Source organism: Podarcis tiliguerta (genome assembly GCF_965153285.1).
Source record: "Podarcis tiliguerta genome assembly, chromosome: 7".
Classification (NCBI taxonomy): Eukaryota; Metazoa; Chordata; class Lepidosauria; order Squamata; family Lacertidae; genus Podarcis; species Podarcis tiliguerta.
In genome coordinates, this window is record NC_139540.1 from 24448143 (window position 1) to 24471873 (window position 23731).

At 51.4% G+C, this 23731-nt stretch overlaps 1 protein-coding gene across 1 annotated transcript in view; it reads left to right on the forward strand.

Annotated features, from left to right (window-relative positions):
- The first annotated feature begins 333 nt into the window (after positions 1-333).
- The window catches only part of GDF6 (growth differentiation factor 6), a 28512-nt gene continuing 5114 nt past the window's right edge, over positions 334-23731 (forward strand). The window contains exon 1 of the mRNA XM_083451250.1: positions 334-793. Within this exon, the coding sequence (XP_083307376.1) occupies positions 436-793 (358 nt within the window). The 5' untranslated portion in view covers positions 334-435. The remainder of the gene's footprint in view (positions 794-23731) is intronic.

Genomic DNA, 23731 nt, shown 5'->3' on the forward strand with positions numbered 1-23731 from the left:
CCCCTCCTTCAGTCAAGTAAATCAATAAAAATAGTTAACTAATTGAGGTTTTCCCCCGCCCCGCGCAACATAAATCCTGGCTACGCCCATTGCACTCTGCACATGCTCGGAAGGCACACCTCGCCCCCGGGCTGAGTCCTGGCTGGTGGCGCAAAGGAGATTCCGGCTCGGGCAGCGTCCCGCTCCCCCCACAGTCACCCCCCCCCACAAAAAAAACCCCTCCTGGGCGGGGGAGTAGGAGGCGTGTCGTGTCGTGGGGAGGGGCGTGTCGTGTCGCGGGGCGTGTCCGGGCCGGGCTGTGGCCTCTCTCGCAGCCAGCGCCGCGCCGCAGACGGCCAGAGGGAGCTGCGCCGGGCTGGGCTGTGCGCGCTGCGCGAGGGACTCGCCTGGGCGGAGCGGGCGCGCGCTTGGCTCCGGGGCCGCCGCTCGCTCGCTATGAATGCGGCCCGGGCTCTGCTCTCCGCCGTGTTCCTCGCCTGCTTCTTCTGGGGGGATCTGCCCTGTTGCCAGCAGGCCACCATCCCCGCCGACGACGCGCCCAGCGAGCCTCTCCGGGAGTCCCACCAGGGCATGCGGAGCCCACAGGACGGCCAAGCGCTCCGAGACGCCGCCGCCGCCGCCGCCCGGAAGGGACCGTCCGCCTGGGCCCCGCCGCCGCGAGTAGAGCCCCACGAGTACATGCTCTCCCTCTACCGGACCTACTCCATCGCAGAGAAGCTGGGCATCAACGCCACCTTCTTCCAGTCCTCCAAAGCCGCCAACACCATCACCAGCTTCGTGGACAGGGGGCGAGGTAAGCCGACGGGGCGCAGCCGACGGGCAGCTTCTTCGGGCGGGTTCCCCGGGCCCCATCCACCTTCTGACACTTTCCCAGGCCCGATCCACCGTCTCCTCCTCCCTCCCCCCCGAAATATCTCTTCTCCCCGCACCATCTTCTCGCCTTACAGCCCCTCCGTTCCCTCCTCCCAAAACGGGCACCGATCCGACCGCACTCCCGCGGCTTCCCCGTCATTCCTTCAGGCTCCCGAATCCCTCTCAGCTCCAGTGCATAGCTGTCAACTTTCCCCCTTTTTAAAGGGAAATTCCCTTATTCCGAATAGGATTCCTCGCAAGAAAAGGGAAAAGTTGACAGCTGTGCTCCTGTGTGCTCCGCCACCCGCATCCTTCTGGAGTTCAGTCTGAATAGGAGGTCCCACACGCCTCTCGATGTGAACATACACACTCCGGAACACTTGCACTGGAGTAGCACGTGCCTTGCTTGGATGGGGGACCCCCTCCGCCTTTCTGCGCGCTTCCTGGGGCGTCTGCCCCGTCGACTCTGGTGGGTCCCTCCAAAGAGTCCAAGGCGCACAAGAGGCTGGGGCGCCCCTTTGAGAAAGCGGCGTCTGGTGGTCTCCACCGGGGGATCGCCATTGAGTTGGGGACAAACGCTCGCGTTTGGTTTCTCCGTTGCGCCGGCGTCTCAGAAATAAACAGGGAAAGGAGAGCTCTGTTTCTGGAGCAAGTTTTCTCCCTTCTCTCTGCTGTCTTGCCTCTGCCAAACTTGATCCAACTTTAAAGCGCCCGGACTTCGACGGAAGCGCCTCTCTCATCTGCCAGAAATGTTTCGCAGGCTTTTTTCCCCATCGGGATGAGCTGCAGTTCTGGGTCGCGTTTTCTTTTCGGTGCTCTGTTAGGAAGCCGTTTCTACGGGAATTATTCTGTTCGGTGGATTAAAAGCGCAGCGGAATCCGGAGTAATCCGAAGGCGGGTGGGGATGTGTCTGTGTGTTCGCGGCCCCCGGTTTCCTTGTGGAAATCCAGAGCCAGGTTAATCGCGACGGGGAGCGGGGGGGGGTTATCCTCCTACCGGGCCCGATTTTGTATGAAACAAATTAAGGAGCGGGGGGGGGGGGGAATTGTTCTTTTTCGGTCAGTTTCCAATAAAACTTTGCGAGGGTCAGCGCTTGCTCGGTTCTAACCGCCAGGAAGGCGCGCCTCAGCTCCCACAGAATCAGAATCATTTAGCCACAATGAATATTAAAACCGGTGCAAAATAAAAAGGACCTTCGACCCCATCCGGCACGCGGTTACTGCTGAGCAAATCCCACCGGGTTGAATAGGGCTCCCTCCCTAATGCATGGCAGCCTCCGTGGGATTCCGTGGGAATCCGCCGCCCCACACACATACTTCGTATCTTTTCCACAGAAACCCGCCATCTCCACTTTTAAAAAACCCACAAAAACCCAAACAAACAAATCTGGGTACAATCGCAGCATCTTCAGGTCGAGCTAGATCTCGGGATCTCCTAAAGATCGCTTCACCACCCACCCACCTCACTCCCTTGTAGGTGATGCGCTTCTCTAAGCCTTTAATGGATGGTCCCCGTCCCGCTTTCCGAAATCTCTGAGGATCCTTCTGGGGATCATAAATGATCCATAAATATGACTGTAAATTCGGTCATTCCCACATTCTTCTCCCTCCTTCTCTCACGCCCCCCCCCCTTCCCATTTAGCACGCTCTTTCCCCAAAGTCAGGTCTCGACCCACATCCTTGTTCAGGTCTCCCTGCCTGTCTGCCTCGTCCGGGCCCTTTGCGCGCAGCGGCTGCCCTCCTAACCGAGCCAGGGGCTGGTTCTTGAGCCTTGGAAAGCCTTGGAGGGAGCAAACATCAAAACCGCCGGCTGCAAATGGTAGCTGATTCCCGCCCGCTAAAAAAAAGAGCAAAATAGAAGGAATGAACTAAAAGCTTGCGCTTCGGTTTCAAAAGATCAGAGTAGCTCCCCTGTCCTTTAAAGGTCTCTGCCCCAAGGAGATGGGGACGCCAGTAATTAATGAGGGGGGGGGCTTGAAACACCCCCTCAACCCACATAACAACCCTGAGACCGGCTAATGAGGCATGGACACTTTCCAGGCATTGTTCAGCGTTTTCCTATATGCTCCATGGCCATCTTTATCCTCCTGGAGTAAATTGTTTCTTCTGTTTTTGTTTTTTTAAAACGTTATTTATTTTCCTGCTGGGGGGGTTAGCTTTTCCCCCTCCCCGGGGTTTAAACTGTTTACACCCCCCATTTTTCCTTTCTCTCTCCCCCACCCTCAAATCCCGGCTCCTTACCAGCCGTTGCTCCCCACCTTACAGGTATCTCGCAGCCTGTCTTCAGGTTTAAATCTATTGCCTCCTTATTGCTTCGAAGGGCAATCGGAAAGTGAATAGGAAGAGGGAACCCCAGGCGATTCCCTTCCATTCTCACGGCAAGACCGCAAGCTTAACATGAGTCAGAGATTCGTAAGGTAGCTTTCACTGGGGAAGGGGAGCCCAGGAGATTACTCTCATCTGCGGTTCACGGGAAGAGTTAACCGCGCTTCTACTTGCGCCTCTTCCTCCGCCGGGCCCCCACCACCATAAAGAGAGATTGATGCTAGGCATATTTGAAACACTGTTCTCGGATGGGTTATCCGTTTGCTCGTTCGTTGAGAGCAATCCTTCTAAAGGAGGCCTTAGCTGGCAGCCTCGGTTAAAAATAGCTGGTCGGTGGCACCTGAACGGCTTCTTAATTCTCCATTCTCGCTCGCCACCCCACCAAGAATGGGTTTCTAAGGAGAGGAGGGGAGAATAGGGTGCTATCTGATTTTAAAAGAGATTATCTCGCTTCTCAGCTAGGAAACGGGCCCCCACCCTTCCTTGATGTTTTTTATGTGGTTTGTTTCAAAAACCACAACCAACTTGGGACACACCTTTCCAGTTTAAATCGCTGCCTTCTAAACAAAAGGGATAGGAAGGGGGACAGTTTGCAGGCTACAGAGGACCCTGAAAACGTGACTCCAAAGCTGGATCTCACTTTGCCCTCCTGGGAGATTTTTCTCCGAGGGAAGGCGGGCGATGGTGGCAGAGCAATCGGGAGAGCAATTCCCCCAGGAGGAGCCATGGTTTGGTGAAGGGGCGGGGGTGAGGAGAAGGAGGAGGAGGAGGAGGAGGAAAGCCTTCGTTCCTCCCCCCCCCCCCGCCGTCCCCATTGATTTTGATTTGATGTGTCACAGGCTGTGACCTCGTGCTGGACCTTCTGAGGGTTGCTTAGCATCAAGCCCCTGATTGGAGTAGTTCAACTCAGTGATCTAATTGAGTGTTCATGTCATAACATATCAAAGATTGTCTAGTCTCCCATAATGAAGGCGGGCCAGCCAATGGCGCACCCTCGACGGGGAGGACTTCAAGAGAACTTCCGTTCCTCTGAAGTGGCAGGCGACCCCCGCTTGGGCTCCCCCCTTTTTCTTTTTCAAAGCCCACCTCCCTGTGGGCTCCGCGCTCCCCCCGTCCTCCAGTTAATTGCTGAGACGGGCTTATGCAGCAGCAGGAGCAGCTCCGGAGCACTCCTCTCCAGAGATTTGCAGGACTCCTGCCCGACGCGCAGCTACAGACTTTCCATTTCCCTAACGCGGAATAATTCTCCTCCAAGCCCTCCCTTAAGGATCGCCGCGGTATTGGCTCGCCTGGTCAACCCCCTGCTTGGCAGGGGGTTGGACTCGATGGCCCTTGTAGTCTCTTCCAACTCTATGATTCTGTGATATCACTTTAAACGAAAAGGCAGTAGAGTGGCTGGAATGGCTTCCTTTTTTATTTTTTATTTTTATAGAAATCGACGCTCCCACGAACCCCACCCACCTTTCTTCTTTCACTCTGCTGGAGACTCGGGTGATTTATTGTGGATCTGGCTAAAGAAACTGTTCTCTTTCTCCCAAATCATTATAAGTAACGCGGAGTGATGGGGTTCTTCTATGGTTTCAGCTGAGCTTGGAGCGAAGAGAAGCGATCCTAAGTCTCGCTTCTGTCTCTCCTCCCAGCGCACCGTCCCATGAGGGCCAGAGAGAGTCATGATACACACCCTCAGGAGCGCGCCCGAGCCATCCTTCCCACGGGGATAAATCCAGACTGATTTCGGCTGCAAATCGATGGGACCTGCGTAGATCTAGGATGGCACGGTTAGGACTTCGCTGGTGGCTTTTAGAAGGGCGTTACTTAAAAAAAATAACACCTCCTAAAAAAAAGAAACCCTCCTGCTTCGGTGCAGAACTTTCAGATTAACTTTATTAATCGGAGAGGGCTCCGCTGGCTCACATGCTTTATTATTTTTGTTGTTACGTGTTTAGGGGGGAAAGTGGGGGATAGTTAGCATTAACTCCTCCCCCCTTTACCATAAAGCCCGGTTACCCCCCTCCCCTTTCACCACTCCTCCCAGTTATGGTCGCAAGATCAGACAGGACCTCGCTGTATGTAGGAAAATTACTGTTGGCGCATGAAGTAAACTCATTAAAACGCAGATGGTGCTTGGCTCGCTCCGCCGCCGCCGCCCTCCCTCTCCCCACGTTCAGAAACCCCACAATAAAGCAGAACAATTAGGAACTGCCGCTGGATTGAGGGGTGAACCGCAAAGGCACTTTTATTAATTATTATTATTATTATTTCCTTGAGAACTCTTTAGACATTCTTGGGCGGAAATAAATCCCATTTAGTTCTATGGGGGCTCAGAGCTCAGGCTCTGGGGTGAGAAATCGGCAGGCCTGCCTGAGAGCCAGTGATTGCTGTGATTTACTACCCGAGGAAGGTGAAAGGGCTTGGGAAGAAGGGCTTGGGAATCCCAGGATTTGTGGAAGGCGAGGGAAGTGCAGGCAGGCAGGCTCTTAAACGCTTGGTATATTCTTGACCAGGGATATGCTAAAAACAAGCGGCAGGGCTGCAGGTTGGAAACAGTGGAAGCTCGTGGGTGCTGGGAATGCCCGCTGACACGACGTCCATAAGGCATTTCTTTCCACGGAGTTCACACGTGCCTGGCGCATCAGAAATAAGGCTTGCTTGGAAGAAAGCAACCGCGACTGTGACTTTAGTTTCTCACCGCGCAGCCGAAGTCCGTGAGTTCTGATTTCCTCGCAAGTGAATATAAGGCTGGAAAGCACGCTGCGTGGTTTCAAAAACAAGTAAACCTGCTCACGTGTGAATTGGCCAATGCGTGTGGATTAGCAGCAACAGTTTTGTGAGTGGCTACGCTCCCTGCGTCTCTGCTTTCTGCGCTTCGTTTCATTCTGACTTCTCTGTTGCCTCTATCTAACGCACTCCTTCCACGTGTATGTATTCCTGTAACTCACGATAGCACGCTACACTCCATGCATCTGGCCGAGCATCTCGCGGAAGCTTATGCCACTTCAATACATATTTGTATTTGTATTCAAGGCGCTGTCTTGGTTACAGTCGTGGATCTCCGTTTTGGAGCACGGTTCTCTCTGCCTCGCTGAGTTTGCCTTGGATGAGAGTCTTAAGGATTCACACGGGCTGCAGGGCAGGTCCATCTGCCGCGGGCACCTCCGCGTGTCTGGGATCGGGATGCCAGGCCGGGGACAGGAAGATCCGCAGGTTTCAGCAAAGGGACCGAGAGTACTTAGCGAGGGCTGAGCGTGGCACGACCCTTTTCATAAGCAGGACACTAAAAAAAACACCCCAGCTTCTTTGAGGCTCCCCTTCCGTTCCAAGGACGGTGTCCAATATTCGCCCTACTCAGAGTAGACCCATTGAAGTGAATAGATCTGACCAATTTAGGTTCCTTAATTCCAGGTCTTCTCTGGGTTGGATTTGGACACAACCCCTTGTGTACCACATGCAGACCGTATCCCTGCACAAAGCAGAAGAGAAGTGGACCGCGCGTTTGACCATCTTTTACACCTGAGTATTTTATCCTCGGAGGTCACCAAGGTGGCGCCCCCATGTGCTGTTAGACTCCAACTCTCATGGCCCAATGGTGAGAGTCGCAGTCCAACAGCATCTGCAGGTCACCACCCGTGGTAACCCTGCTGTGACGCCTCTTGTAGCCTCTCCCTCTGAATCGGAGGACACGCGTGTGAATGTTGGAGAACTGGGAAGGGAAATGGAGTTTGTTTTTTAAGGTTTAAGCAAACAGCAGCAGTGGGAGACTCCCTGCCTCTGCCCGTTTACCCGGAGGTAAGTCCCACTTGCCCCTCAGTAGGTGGACTGGGGCATCAAGCGTCACGTGTGAACACTGCCCACGTGCTCGCTTTGCATTGCTGCTGGTGTGGAACTTGAGGAAGATGCTGGTTTTGAAGCCTTGAGGTGGGTGGGTGTATCTCTTTCTCTCCCGTGTGTGTTTCCAAATTAGTGGCGATATTTCCTACAAAAAGAAGGAGAAGCCAGGCAAGCAGGCCGCAAAACGCCGCTGTGCTGGAGCTGGGCATCTCCCTCCGTTCTTCGTAGACGCGTCTTTCCAGTGGCGTAGCGTGGCTTGTCAGCACCCGGGGCAAGGCAAGTAATTTGCGCCCCCTAACCCGTGGATTTGCGCCCCCTAACCCGTGGATTTGCGCCCCCTAACCCTAACCCCCAGATGTTGCGCCCAGTGCGGCCGGCCCCCCCCTGCACCCCCCACGCTACGCCACTGCGTCTTTCATATCCTTCGGGGGGATTTGCGGGTAGGCGAGAGGGAAGGGAAGTTTTTCGAGGGGCGGGGAGGCCCGCAGTTCGAAAACAACCCCTGCGGGGTGGGAAGCAGGGCTGGGCTGCCACGGCTGAGGAATGCGGGTCCCTCTGGCAGCTCCTCTCGGGCTGCGTGTTGACGGAAAGCGGCGGGTTTCTAGGTGGGACCATCCGCCGGCCGGCCGGGGCGAGGGAAGCGCAATCCGGGCCGCGCCTTCGGGGCTGTGTTGTGGTTGGCGAAAGGCGAATGAAATACAAGCAGGGAAGTATTTTAATGGGGAAGAAGGGAATTCACCGCTTTTAATGATGGGGCGACCTTGTATTCGATTTGTTTGAGCCCCTTATAAAAAAACAAAACAAAAACAACAAACCGCTAATGCAGACCAGACGGCCGGAGCGAGGGAGCCCCGCAGACGGTTCCAATCTGCGCTCCCTGGCCCAGCAAAGAGGTAGAAGACCCGGGATAAAGGGAGGGGGACTAGCCTGGGGGTCCTTCTCCCCCCCCCCGCCCCCCCAGCAAGCCAGCACTAAACTGAGTTGGAGGCATATTGTCTGGACGAAGGAAACGCCTGGGATGAGGACAGTACTGTTGAGTCCCCCTCCTAAGCATGTTTACTCCGGAGTAATCCCTACTGAGTTCAGTGGTACTCCCAAGAAAGCGCCTAACTTTAAGATGCCGCCCTAGACAGACTTATTTCGGAAGAAGCGAGCGGACACATCTGGTTAGGTGTAGGGGCGGGGAATTAAATAACTTGTTTGCAACGAATGTCTGCAGGGTTTAGAGGCGTTTGGCAGGCACCTCTGGTGAGATCGGGAGGGCTTGGATCCAAATTGCTCTGTGTTACTCTTTGACGGTATTGGTCTGGGATCACTCCAGGCCTGTTGTTCCGGGGAAGGAGATTTGTAAGTCTAAGCCCGAGGCAACCTGATTTTGTATTTTTTTATTTTAAGGGGGAAGCGCGGTAGACTCGGCAGAACGGGATCGTACAGCCACGTGGCTCGTGGTACTTATTTACGTATCCAAAACTTTGCCTGCCTTTCGGATTCTGCTCTGGGGATTGAATCCATCACAGTACTGGGAAGCGGGGAGACGTAGAGCAGCATTTCCCAACCTTGGGCCTGCAGCTGTTTTTGGACTACAACTCCCATAATCCTCAGCTAGCAAGACCAGTAGTCAGGGATGATGGGAATTGTAGTTCGAAAACAGCTGGAGGCCCAAGGTTGGGAAACACTGACGTAGAGGATAAGAGGGGCGAAAACGCAGCACTTTACGCAGGGAGGAGGTTCGTTTCTCCACTGTAACATCCGTCTGTCCAGTAGCATCGCAATACCTGGCCTTGATTCGGATTGGCCTAGGTTCGGGAGATTTCTCGCTCCCGAGTTCTCATTATGATGTAAACTGGGTGTGTTTGTGGAAATGTCTTTCCACAAAGGAAGCGCAGGTGCCCCAAGGAAAACAGCCCCGTCCTATGAGCCCGCTGCGTGCAGAGCTTGCTGGCGGGAGGGCGCTATATCTCTTGCGTCTCACTTGGGGGTTTCGCTGGCACATAGGCTTGGGAACAGAATGCTGATCGAGGTAGGAATTTCATAGAATCGCAGGGTTGAAAAGTACCCCCAGGAGCCATCCAACCTCTGTTTAAAAACTTCCCACGAAGGAGAGTCCATCGCCTTTCGAGTGGTGGTTTGATATTGCAGAGGTCTTTGGACTGTCCTAGCCTGCTGCTGTTTATGGAACCGGTTTTTATACATCAGAAACCACGGAAGAAGTTTGTTGTGGAAGGAAGCAGCAAGCCAACAAGCAAATATATACAGTATTATGATCACACGCCTTAATGTTTCAGTGGTTTTTATAATGCGCAATATAAATTAATAATAATTATAATATGGTCACCCGCATCGACGTTGAAGTGCCTTTCTATATTTTGTAAACCGCCCGGAAGCCTATTTTTTGGCATGAAGCGGTACGGTAGGGCATGAGACTCCTAATTTCGCGATCGTGGGTTGAAGACCCACATTGGACAAAAAGATTTCTGCATTGCAGGGGTTTGACTAGATGATCCTCGAGATCCCTTCCAACTCTGTGATAATGAAATAAATGTAATAACAACAATGCGGTTTCTTGCCTCAGCCTCAGACCTGTGTTGACTTACCTGGGAATAAGCCCCACTGCCATTAATAGAACTTCTGAGTATTATTTTTATTTTAAATTTGTACACCGCCTTTCATCCGAAGATCCCCCGGCGGTTCACAATAGGAAGAAAACCAAACAAGCATAAGCACGTATGCGGGACTGCAGTGTCATATATCCCCATTCACCCTCAGATGAGCTTCCTGGGCTCAGCCAAGGGGAAGTGGCTGCTCAGACTGGCTGGAGTAAGCGGAATTTATCCTATCTCTCCCTTCCTCCCTTAGCGGCCCTTGGAGACCCACATTTTAGGCGTGCCGGCGATAGGTGTATATCCCTCCTGAAGGAGGTCAGGACGAGAAATGCTTGTTTGAGAATTCCTGGTCCGAAGCTTTAGCCACTTCCCTAGCTGTGGAAAGGCCGTGTACATTATTTTGTGCCAGACAGTTATAGCCCTCCAGATTTTGCTGGGCAACTCACATCAGCCCAAGGATAGCCAGTAGTCGGGGAGGGGTGATCCAACACCCACACTTTCATTTTGCACCTGTGGTGCCTATACTAGGTTCCTCCCTCCTCCCCTTTAAGCCTTACAACAACCCAGAGAGAAGAAGAAGAAATGATGAACTAGTCCATGTTTTGAGTCCAAGCACGGGATTTGAACCCGGTTCTAATCATCATCATCATCATCATCATCATCATTTATTATTTGTACCCCGCCCATCTGGCTGGGTTTCCCCAGCCACTCTGGGCGGCTTCCAACAAAGATGAAAAATACACAAAAATGTCACATATTAAAAACTTCCCTGAACAGGGCTGCCTTCAGATGTCTTCTGAATGTCAGGTAGTTGTTTATCGCTTTGACATCTGATGGGAGGGCGTTCCACAGGGCGGGCGCCACTACCGAGAAGGCCCTCTGCCTGGTTCCCTGTAACTTGGCCTCTTGTAGTGAGGGAACCGCTAGAAGGCCCTCGGAGCTGGACCTCAGTGTCCGGGCAGAACGCTGGGCGTGGAGACGCTCCTTCAGATATACTGGACCCAGGCCGTTTAGGGCTTTAAAGGTCAGCACCAACACTTTGAATTGTGCTCGGAAACGTACTGGGAGCCAATGTAGGTCTTTCAGGACCTGTGTTATATGGTCTCAGCGGCCGCTCCCAGTCACCAGTCTAGCTGCCGCATTCTGGATTAGTTGTAGTTTCCGGGTCACCTTCAAAGGTAGCCCCACGTAGAGCGCATTGCAGTAGTCCAAGCGGGAGATAACCAGAGCGTGCACCACTCTGGCGAGACAGTCTGCAGGCAGATAGGGTCTCAGCCTACGTACCAGATGGAGCTGGTAAACAGCTGCCCTGGATACAGATTTGACCTGTGCCTCCATGGACAGCTGTGAGTCCAAAATGACTCCCAGGCTGCGCACCTGGTCCTTCATGGGCACAGTTACCCCATTCAGGACCAGGGAATCCTCCACACCTGCCCACCTTCTGTCCCCCCAAAACAGTACTTCTGTCTTGTCAGGATTCAACCTCAATCTGTTAGCCGCCATCCATCCTCCAACCGCTCGAAGCCCAGCGCTGCATCCGAAGTTGGGGCGCTGCAGATGTCCTTGGACTCCAAGTCCCATCAGCACCAAGGAGGACGGATGATAGGAGTTAAACAACAGCCGGAAGGCACTGCAGAGGCTTCCTCTCTGGACCCTCCTGGCTCCAGGAATGATGCACTTGTTCCTGTGTGCGTCAGACTTCGACCTTCCTCATCCCACTGGGGATTTTCTTAGGACGGCGAGGGGCTTCGAGGCAGACTTCACCGCGCTGCCTACCTCTCCGGGTTGCTCGTGATTCTGAGTTAGAACTCTAGCTTAGGTGGCTCCATGCAGGAGAGCAGGGAGGGCCCGTCTCTCCTTCCATCTCCAGGGCGAACCCGGGCACCTCTTCCTACCTGACACCGCCACAACAGTATGTTTGTGTGTGTTGGGAAGGATGTGGAGAGAGAGAGAGGTAACAAAAGGGGAAAGGGGAATTATTTCACGCGCTGCTGAATCTCCTTGGTCTGTTTGCTGGGTTCAAGGGGCCTGACTCTGAGCTCTCTCACCATCTTGGGGAAACCAAAACTGCTCCAGTGATCAGATGTGGAAGCTGAATAGACACAGCTATTCTCCCTCTCGGCCTTCCCAGCCATGCAGTGGCGTAGGGTGGGGGGGTGGGGGCGGCCGCACCGGGCGCAACATCTGGGGGTTAGGGGGCGCAAATCCACAGGTTAGGGGGCGCAAATCCACGGGTTAGGGGCGCAAATTACTTGCCTTGCCCCGGGTGCTGACAACCCACGCTACGCCACTGCAGCCATGGGAGTAGCCAGGATTTTTGTTGGGGGGGGGGACTCAGAACCTCAGATTTGTATTGACCTTGACCCCCCCTTAGCTACGCCCATGTTATCAGCCGTCTTTTGTTGCGCATTAATGACGCTCTGCTCCTGATTCTATGGGGCGGCTGCACGGGATCCCCCTCTCGATGCTATTTGCTCCTGCAAAAGTCTGAGGGGGGCGGGTCATACTGCTTCATTTCCCACCAGTGCATTTCCTGCAACACTTCCTGCTGTAACATTTCACTCCAAAAGTCCACTTTTGTCTTGCTGTCGATGCGCCGCCCCCCACTGCCCCGCCCCCGGACAGCAAGAAGGTGGTAGCATTGCGGAAGCATGGCAGAAAAAACTTCTTTAGCTGCATTGCAAGTATTTGGGCTGGATGAACTTTTGGGTCCCTTCCAACTCTATGATTCTGTCTAATCAAGCAGAATAAACCCACCATTAAAGGAGGATTATTGAGCCAAGAACACGTTGCAGACAATAAAACAGCAGTTTGTGGGCCATCGCTCTCCTATTTTTACTCTCAACAGCTTTTTTCAGGGTTGCAGTTCTTTACACTCTTGCCTGGGAGAAAGCCCCGCTGAAAATAATGGGATTTACTTCTGAGTAAAGAGCGTGCACATCCAACGGAATCTTGCAGTCTCATGTTCTGTTGCATTTGGGAGCTAAAGGAGGGGCGGATGCTCCCGTCAGAAAACATATTATTTATTTTAGTCACTCGAGAAGTTTTCTTTTTAGTGACACGCAAGTTGACCCGTTTTATCTTGACAACCTTTCAGTTCGACAAAGTGCAACTTTACCCGCCAGAAAGTTGCGGAGACTTTTTAAAGGCGTTCCCTGGGCTCAGCAGTTGTAGGGATTTCTTCACGCGATTGAAGTGAAGCAGTAGGGGAGGAGGAGCGGGAGGAAGCCGCTGGATTTCCCTGAGGGATCGCCTCTCCCCACTCGACCACCTGGATCTGCAGAAGGGGCACTATTAGAGGCGCCACATATACGCTACTCAGACCACACTTGGAAGAAAGCCTGATTTTGGTGTGGGAGTACCCAAACATTGGAACTCCCTGCCTGTTGACGCCAGGCAGGCGCCTTCCCTCGGCACTTCCGGGTACCTGCTTAAAGCATTTTCATTTAGGCAAGCCTGCCAGAGCGCAATAAAGCGAGATGAGCGCCGCAACCCCACAGTCGGCCACGACTGGACCTAATGGTCAAGGGTCCCTTTACCTTTTTACCAGCGCAACACGTAGACGTGCTTTAATCTCCCCCCCCCCCGTTAATTTGAATTGTCATTAATGCTTTCAATTACGTTAAAATTGCTTTTATTGATTATTTTAATGTATACCCCTTGAAGGTTTTACTAAAATCAAGCTCTGTATACATGTTATTAAAATAAAAAATGAAGCCCTGCTAAATGGCTGGAAAGGAGACTGCTTATCTTTAAACGCAGTGTTATGCGTACTTACTAGTGAGCCAATCCCATTATAGTCCAGGGAGTAAACAAATATAGTTTCGAACTGGCTGTGGCCAGTTTCTCGTATGATCGTCCCCATTTAATACAATGGGAAAACAGTGCCAGTTGGACCTATCTAGCGCTGGGTGAGCCAGTCACCTCCATAAATGGTTGGACTCCAGCTTCCGCTTCCGGCAGCCTGCATGTCCAGTGGTCAGGGATGATGGTAGTCGCCATCCTTCAACATCTGGAAGGCCAGGTGTCTCGCTTCGCCAGGTAATGGCCTGCTGTCCTTCACTCGTGTGCCGTGCAGCGCCGTCCCAAGCCCCGAAGCCCAGGGAATTCCGTAGCACCGTTTGATCGCAGCAGCCTTGACTGCCACCTCGATCTTTTTAATCTGATTTTGTAAAGCGGTCTAAACTCCCAGCTTCTCCATTTTTCTCAATACCGCGCATTGGTATTTGGCAAAACACTATACGGGTTGTAAGTCCAATCAGAGTAGACACATTGATATTAATGAACCCAAGCTAGTCACGTCCATTAACTTCGATTTGTCTACTCCAAGAGTGAATGCAACCCTGTTGCGGGTTGTGGTTTGAAAAATCCCAATTCTGCGTTTCTTCCTTAATTTCTTCTTGTGGCATATATATTTTCGGTCGTGGAAGATTCAGGTGCTGAAACGGTCCGAAACGGGAATAGTTTGATTATACCCACACCCCTTCGATTACACCTGGCTGGTTAACTGAGTTTAAATTCTAGTTTTCCACGAAGACGCTGGCTTGCTGATTAGGCTGTCCGGGCTAAATCTATCAAGGCTTGAAGGATTACTTGGACTGATGTTCCCTAACAGCCAGGCTCCCCAACCTGTTGCATTGCACTCCAGTTCCCATCAGCCCCGGCCAGTACAGCAGATGGTCAGGAATGATGGGAGTTGTAGTTTAAGCGCATCCGGCAGAATTGGCGAATGCTGGTGTATTTAATGCAGTTAGGAGGGGGCTCCTGCTGTATGACATGGCCTTGGTTGGACTACATATCCCATCATCCTTGTCTGTTCGTGTTCCTTTCAGCTGAGGCTGATGCGAATTGGAGCCCAACAACTACTGGAGAGTCCCCATTCCGGGTGTCAAGGCTTCTCAGCAGCCTCCAACCTAGTTTGGGCAACCACTTGAAACATCCGGAGGGGCCACCAAGTTGCAGAAGGTGGAGACTTCGGTTAGGGGGGCGAGGCGCCCTCCCTTTTCGACGTGCGCTTTCCAAGACGGTTAAATGACCGGAGCGCGCCGTTAATTAAAACCCGTCCTGGAGTAATATATATTATACAACTCTCCTTCGGGTGGAAAACAATGCCACCCAAGGCGAAAAGGCCCGTTTCGCTCTGCCTCAGACGGGCCGAGGCGCAAGACGAGGCTGTCACGGCTGTTACTGTGCAGGCTGCGGGTGTTTCTTGACCAGCCCCCAGGAGGGTCCTCGACGGGGGCTTTCAGCCGCCAATGAAGAGCGGGGCTTCCATGGGCCTCCCAAACAGCTAGGGTGCTTTCCTCGCCCCTTGCGCTTCAGCCTAGCTTGGGGACAGACGGGAGGAACGGGGCAGTCGCCCGAATCTTCTGGTAAAGAGAAAAAGATAAAACCTTGAGGACTAGCGCCTTGGCGTGCCATCTCCAGGGAATACTGGTGGCTTGCACGAATCTCGGCGAAAAGACGTGGGGGGCGGAGAGACGAGTCGCTTCACACCAGATGCATCTCAGTGCACGCCTTTCGATTTTGTTTTCTTTTCTTTTTAAAGAAAAACCTCCTTTCGAGGGCGAGAAATCACCTGACACGCCAAGGAGGAGGCGGTGAGGCAGAAGGGAATCGGGGAGGGGCAACCGGAACGGAAAGAGGTAGCAAGCTTAAAATGTTTAACCTGATTTAATTGTAGGGCTTCTAACCATGCAGCCAGAGGTCTGCTTACTCACAAAAAAGTCCCACGAGGCTTCCTCGACGGCAGCTCAATGACAGCAGCTGGGCCGCCCATATCTCCACTAGTAAAAGGAGGCGCCGTTTTTGTTAGACTGAGAATCCAGGGAGCTGTCTAGAATTACCCCGAGAAACTTTTTCTTAGGAAGGGTCAAGAACCTCCGGGAGCTAGAAATTTGCCCCAAACTGCTCACCTCATAGTGGTAGATCCCCGGAACTCTGATTGAAATGAATGATGCATAGAAAGAGTCCACTCAATTATAAACCACACAACCCTATCCTAAGCACGTTCACTCAGAAGTAAGCCCAGCCAAAGACTATGTGACTTACTGTCTCGTAAAACTGCGGTCCTAGGATCCTGAAATCTACTGGCTGTAGTGGGATTTTCCTCTGATCAGAAGAGCTTAGGCTCACACGGTGTAGAAGCGCGTGTGTAGTCTTATCTACAAACAAACGCGAAGGGAATGGTTCAGAGCGTAAGTGCTTTGAAGCCGCAGCATCGCGTGTTTTTTTTTTTGTTTTAAATCGTATTTGAAAGAGTACTTGGTTGAAACGCAGCAAGCGAGCTGACGGTCGCTTAGAATTCCGATCCCTTCCCGCTTAATTCCCAAAGAATGGCTCGCAGCTTTAACTTCATTTCTTTGAAACACGCTTACTTGGGAAGCACGTTCTCTTGCAGCCGCCAAGCTATCGGAGCGCAGAAATGGTGGTCGCGATCCTACGCACGCTTAGGAAGGAACCTTAGGCAGATGTAAAAAGCGCTGCTGAGTCTCTGAGAAACCTCGATAGGGATGGACAAGAAACTTTTTCTGGAATTGCTTCCGAGTAGATCTGCTGCAAACCCTCCCTCCCTTCAGACGACACGCCTTTATGAACCCAACAGAAGGAACTGCTCAACAAATTCGAAGAGGTCTGGAGCGTCCAAAATAGTTGAACCCAGAGGGGGAAGGGATGCAGAGAGAAAATATAACTCGGACATCGTTGCCCAATGCAAGCGAGACTTTAGGAAAAATAACGTTGCGCCGAGAATCCATTGCAAGCCCGTGTTCCGCCCTTTTCTCCGACTGTTGCATTCCTTGACCAGTCCTCGCTCGGTTGTTTTGGGGTCCCCTCCTGGACCCTTCAACGCTCTCCAAAATATATATATATTTCTGCGAAGCGTTGGACTCGTCGACCCTGCTGAAAGCTCCTATGTGCGGAGACGGTGCCGTTTGGGCTCCATAAATCAGCGGCACTCACAGCCCGAACATGTGGGAAAGAGAGGGAATAATGAAACAGGCTAAATAGGAATCCACCCAAGAAATCTCCTATGTTTCGGGCCGCCGCCCTTGAGTTACTTCCTTGCGTAAATCAAGCCGACTGAAATCAGTGGGACGTAATTCAGCCTGAAAACCCCCAAGGAATCAATGAGTCTGGATCCCGCCCCGCTCTTTTATTAGGGCGGACGGGGATCGTATTACAGGTCAGGACGGAGCTCTAGTTCCGTTTAGGAGTAACCGCAGCGAGCCGGTGAGAGGGCGGAGGGTTACCCCACCCTTTCCTGAAAGAAGCAACTTTCCCTTTCCAGAAACGCCCCCGTTTCCAGTTTAATTTAAGGCGCTGGGATCTCGGGGAGCTGGAGAGGCGCGACTCCGGCTTTTGCTGCAGCGCCGATCCTAAACTGGGAAGAGAGACTCGTTCCCTTCGGTAGGGCTTTCCGCCCAGGTGAGTGAGTTGGTTTGCGGCTGCAACCTCAGATTAGCTGGTTTGGAAAAAGCTGAGTAAGGATCGCACGGTTTTCACTTCAAAGCAGAGATTCCCTCGGTTGAGAGTTGGAGTGTGTGGACCCAACGTTTCCTCCTGAAATTTCAAACACCGCTTCCTCTTTCCTCTTCCCCGTATCAGATTGTCAATAAACCAACAGGCAGAAAAGATTTTGCCCATTCTTCTTATTTTTAAAAAATCGTTCTTATGGCGCTTTTGCATCGCGTCTTGGCTCAGTTATGGATCCGCCCTGGGATAGCTCAGTTGGTAGAGCATGGGACTCTTAATCTCAGGGCTGTGGGTTCAAGCCCCACACTGGGTGAAATATTGGACTACGTGACCCAACTCTGGTTCTATGAAAAGGGAACGGAACCGTTTTGGCTTGTGCGGTCTCTGAAGCGACTCCTCCGCTATGCGCTTTGAAATGGCTAAACTGGTTCTGGCATTCGCTACGGCCGTGTTCTATTTATTTTTTTAAAAAAATATTTATTTATCTTTTTAATTGCTTTAATTGCCCTTGCTGTGCCTGAGATGAGGTGTGGCCTTTGAAATCTTCCCTCACTTTAATGAAGCACTTTCTTGACCGTCCACTGAGGAAGGGATTGAGGGATTCGGATTGAGGGATTACCAAACCGAGCCAGCCAGAAGTCAAAACGGCTAGTTTCCAGAGAGGGTGAAACGAGACTTCTAACTAAACTGGAGGATGTGGGAGGACAGACCCCACCATCATTTGCATCTCATCGTGTGTATGTGAATATATATTAATTTTGGACCTTCCTTTTGCAGATTTGATGTGTTGGGTGTTGGAATTTTCTTTGGCTAGGTTTGAAATGATAGATAAATCCTGTCGCCTTGTTTTAACGGGAACAAACAACAGCAGAAAGCAAAGGCCTTCACTTCTGAATAAATCGAAACGCGCCTTGCCGTCTGGGTCCTAATTCTGTGCAAATTCCCTTGGACTTTGATGGCATTGATCCCCAAGAAAGCCACCCCATTTTTATTCTAGGGGTTTGTGGATTATCGACTAATTTAACTGGCCACTCGATAAACCATTAGAAAATGGTGCGCCTGCAGCCCAGTTCTTCATCTCCGGTAAGTGGCAATTCAACGGAGGCGCCAAAGCGAATCTGGAGGCGCTTGACTCGGAGGGAGCGTGTGCACGATTGTGCCTACCGCCCGGAGACTGGAAATTCGAATTCTCCTGGGCCCTGGATTATTCCCACTTTCATTGATGGGGTTTAGGGAACATTTGCTGAACTCAGTCAGTGGCCCCGGGGCTCTTCCCAGTCCTCGTCTGAGCGGCTTTGCTACGGAGAGGGAGAACCCAAGGAAATCTCGGATTACAGCCATAATCTCTGCTAGCACATATGTGTGCTTGTGCTCTGTGTGTAGTATTTCTACCCCACCATTTTTCTCCAAGGAGCTTGAGGCGCTTTACATGGTTCGTTCTCTCTCTCTCTCTCTCTCTCTCTCTCTCTCTTTCTCTCTCTCTTACTCTCTCTTCTTTCTCTCTCCTTGTATTTAAACCTCACAACAACCCAGCGAGGTAGGTTAAGGAATAGGCAGGTGCTTTATGCAGAATCAGACCGCTGGTCGAGGTAGCTCAATACTGTCTACGCTGACTGACAGCTGCTCTCCAGGGTTTCAGAAGTCTCTCCCAGCCTTACTTGGAAGTGCTGGGGATTGAATCTGGGACCTCAGAGCGCCCTGCATCTTGCTGGCCCTTCGCATGCTGCCAGGAAGGAAGGAAGGAAGTCTCGATCCACAGGGACATAGAAAGATGCTTGACTCTGAGCCAGATCATCGGCCCATTGGGCTCAGTGTTGCTTACACAAATGCTTCTCAACCTTGGGTCCCCAGCAGTTGTTGGACTACAACTCCCATCATGCCTAGCTAGCAGGACAAGCTAGCAGGACAACAGCAACTGCTGGGGACCCAGCTGACTGCCAGCTGCCCTCCTTTTAAGACAGAAGACATTCCCACCCCTATCTGGGGAGCCCTGTCCGTGTCTGGGGACAGATGCGCGGTGGATGCGGAGGGAAATGGTTGTCGGTGCAGACAGGAGGAGGAGCGGCGTGGTGTTGCCTCCCGGGCAATGGGGCTGCTTAGGTCATTTTAGACTCTAATCTCAGTTTATCCTAGCCACGCTCCTCCACCCGCTGCCATTCGATCTTAATGAGCATAGCTTCACTTCAAAACGAGGTAGGGAAGCTCAGCTGCCTTTGCGGGGGCGTGAGGGGAGGTTGATCGTTGCTAATAACAAACGCAACCCGCCTGTTGAATCAAGGCGATGACGTAATAATCGCCTTGCTGGATACCGCGATGATGCAATAATCGCTCTGCTGGATCGGACTCAGATTTATCTTGTTCGTACTAGATGCCTCTGGGAAGCCCAGAAGCCGGGCGTGTAGGTGGCGGTCCCCACGCGTCTAGTGTCCCAAGGTATACTTGCTTCTGAACATGGAAGTTTTATTTAGTTGTCCCAGCTATCGACGGTCGATAGCCCTACGCTGCATGAATTGGTCGAGTTTTTGTTATTCAAGCCAAGGAGGAGAAAGTCTACCGGTGAAAGAAGATTTAGAAGTGGTAAGGGATTAAGACCGTTTGCTTTGCTTTTAACTTGATATGATTTCTTATAATGAGAGCCAGCGAGCAAGAGAGAGATGACGAGTGATTTCCTTTCAGAAAGAAGAGCAAGTAATGGGGCCACTCAGTATGTGTTTCCCTTTATCGACTAAATTTCACTCCATGTCTCTTTAAGGAAGGGGCGTGGCCAAAAGGGGCGTGGCAACGATGAATGGGTGGGGCTAACAAAGGAAGACTAGAACAATAGCTACCACCCAGGTCTGCAGCTGCCTAGAGTGCAGATCTTAGAGACCTTTAAGGAATACAGCTTTATACAGGTCAGTTTACGCTATGTATGACATTTTACTTTCATACTTTGAAGAATTTAATCATTTTTACAATACATCTGTTTCTGAACACTGAAGTTAACTATTTGGGGGGAAGGGTGGGGTGGGGTGCAAGTAGTTACTTTGCCTGGAGCTCAAAATAGCCTGGCACCAGTATTGCTACCACTGTCACACACAAGTCCCTTGAAGTTGGGTGTGTGAGCTGAGGGGAGAGAGGTAGAGTGCTGTGTTAAGTATGTGTGATTGTATGTCTACCTGCGTGAGTGCAACATGTGTGTTGCTTAGGTGCTCACTTTGGGTTTGGATGGATGCAGCAACACACCCACCCACCAGTGGTTGTTTTTTTTTACTCTCATCTGCCCCAGCCCAGCATGGCCACTGGACACAGTTGATGCTGGAGGACCACAAGTTCCCCACCATCCCTGTCCTAAGCACTTTGCCTTACCATCAAATCCACCCTGGACTAAGAGTCAAACTTGCAACCGCGTTTATTTGAAAGTAGTTCCCATTGAATGTTTCCGCAAGCCAAGGGGACTTTCTGAACATTCATCCCCACCTATTCTGCATATTCCTTCATGCCCCTGCTGGCATTTTCAACCCTATTCCCATTCCTCCTACTCCCTCCTTTTTTGCACTCCCATTTCCACCTTCACGAACTTTTCTCACCCTTCCTCTTTTCTCAGCACCCCCTTGCACACAGATCACCCCCATTTTCCATGTCTTATTCTCTCTCCTATTGCATAGCCAGCCTTTGCACATATATACCATATTACTGTATCTTAAAAACCCCAATAAAAATCCATACCACATTATCACCTTCACCTCCTTTTCCTTACCTCCTCATTCCTCCATTTCTCAACTCTCCCTTACAGACAGACCCCTCCTTTTTCATGCCTCCTGCTCTTTCCAGCATGCACACCCCCAATCATGGTGATACATGTTAATGTAGCTTTAAGATGAACAGAATTGTATCAACAACCTTTTTCAGTTACAGAAGGTTAAGTTCAGTGGATGATATATAGGTGTTTGCAAAATATCTCTTCTAAATTTGTGACGTATTGAACTTCATTGTTGTTGTTTAGTCATTTAGTCGTGTCCGACTCTTTGTGACCCCATGGACCAGAGCATGCCAGACGCTCCTGTCTTCCACTGTCTCCCGCAGTTTGGTCAAACTCATGTTCGTAGCTTCGAGAACACTATCCAACCATCTTGTCCTCTGTTGTCCCCTTCTCCTTGTGCCCTCAATCTTTCCCAGCATCAGGGTATTTTCCAGGGAATCTTCTCTTCTTATGAGGTGGCCAAAGTATTGGAGCCTCAGCTTCAGGATCTGTCCTTCCAGTGAGCATTCAGGGCTGATTTCCTTCAGAATGGATACGTTTGATCTTCTTGCAGTCCATGGGACTCTCAAGAGTCTCCTCCAGCACCATAATTCAAAAGCGTCAATTCTTTGGCGATCAGCCTTCTTTATGGTCCAGCTCTCACTTCATGGTATCAGGAGTGAAATACCTTGTGGGGCAGTGCTGTGGAATATTTGAGGGCTCAGCATCCTCTGTTTCTCACATACTACGCAGCTGAGGAATAGAAGAGAGTCAAGGTATTTGCAAGATATTTATATCTATCTCTGTCCAAACCCCTCTCTCTCTCCCTGCCACCCTGCCACAGTGGTGTAGTGTGGGTTGCCAGTGGCCAGAACAGGGCAAGTGTTGCACCCCCTGGTGAATTGGTCAACTGGGCATGGAGCCTATGAGGCACATGGCTGCTGGTGCCATGTGCCTTCTCCGCTTGTCAGCTCCACCTCCCAGCTTGGCCAGCCCAAGGGCTGAGCGTGTGGGCATTGTGCTAGTTGTGCCCCTCTCATAATGTTGTGCCCAGAGCCAAAAGGTTTTGGGTGAATAACCTCCAGGCTATTCTCCTGGGCATGTGCTTCATGCAAACAATTCTAAGTATGGACCCAAAATGTTCAAGTGTTTGTTCTCTTTGCTAAAAGTATCTTTTTCTTATGCTAAGTCTTCTGACCACTGAGCAACGCAGTGAGATATACTTTCCTTCCAGTGTTGCAACACCAGACTTTTTGGCCACCAACAGGGCACACCTGGCCCAAGTACATTTGACCCTCTGGCCAAGGCTTGTGGTAATGGAATATGACGTAGTGTGAGCATCCAATAATTTTATGGATTTCTCAGGACTAAGATGATATGGACGGCGACTTCCATCCAGAACGCTGCCCACAACCCTCTCCTTAGAATAATGCAACTGAACACCACTGGGCTGAAACCATGTCCAAGTTACTCAGTAGTAAGGGCACTGAACTCGGTTGGACACACTGCTGAGTAAATATGCACCAGGCCAGGCATGTATAGCTAGAATAGGTGAATATGCTTTGAATCTACATGTCTGCAAATCTTTTTGTTATCCTACATTAAGGGTGGGGAACCTCAGGTCTAGGGCCTCCCAGACCTCAGGAGCTAGGATACTCTCCAAGCTATGCCCATCGCTGGGACACCCTCCTTTTCCCAGGTCACGTCCCTAACTAGTTGTATGGTGATCCCTCCTTGAGTGCTTTTTGCCTGATGAGAGAGCGTCCTTGAACTGCAGATTATGCCTTTTGCTTTCCTGGTTGTGGAACAGAGACACAGAGAGGGTGCGGAAACCTCTGACCTGTGGGTGGGTGGAATGTAGCCCTCGCAAAGGAAAGAGCAAACTTTTTCAGCAGGGGGCCGGTCCACTGTCCCTCAGACCTTGTGGGGGGCTGGACTATATTTTTTTGGGAGGGGGAATGAACGAATTCCTATGCCCCAGAAATAACCCAGAGATGCATTTTAAATAAAAGGACACCTTCTACTCATGTAAAAACATGCCGATTCCTGGACCATCCGTGGACCAGATTGAGAAGGCAATTGGGCCGCATCCGGCCCGCGGGCCTTAGTTTGCCTACCCATGGGAAAGAGTCACCTCTGTAGCTCCTCCCACGTTTTGCCTCTAGCCCTGCCTACCACTGGGATGTGTCCCCCGAAGGCTGCCTATGAGGAAATGTGGCCCTTGGTCTGGAAAAGGTTCCCCTCTTCCTCTGCTATGCAATCCCAAACAACGTGTCACCTCCTGCCTATGGGTGAAATGCACAGCTCAAAGGAACGCAGGAACCCTGAGCCAATTTTAGCTGGAAGGGTTATGGCACTCTCTTTTGGGGTGGGGGCGCCAATGTGAAATTGATTCTTCCTGTCACTGGCAAGTTGGAAGGTCTTGATTCCCATCCATCACCCTCCTGCGCCTCCCCTCCGCCCCACCCGTCTTCCCAAGACCTTTTAACCAGGTCCTTTAGCTTGTAAAAACACACTGATTAGGAATACTAGTAGTGACCTTCGCGATCAATAAATAACGGGGTCTCTTGCAAGCCGTTTCAGCCTCCCTTTCCCAGCTTGAGCTGCAGCGCAGAGCTCACGAGAGCAGGCTCTGTGTGGTGACACTTTTACTGTTGAAATATATACTGATTTTTATTAGCTCTTGGGGGAAACCCAGAGGCTGGGGGAATTTTTTTGTATTTGCTGGCCTGTAAACCTTTTTTATTGGAAAGCAGCTAAGGCGCACGGGGGGGGGGGGGGAGAGGTTTGAATCTGGTTTGCTTTTCACAGCCTACACTTTGTACACAATATGTGTCAAAAAAAGAAATCCAGGTTTGTCTCAGGGTGAATTTAATCCACGTGAGCACACATATAAGCAGGTTTTGGAAAAACAAAAGAAATGCGTTTTT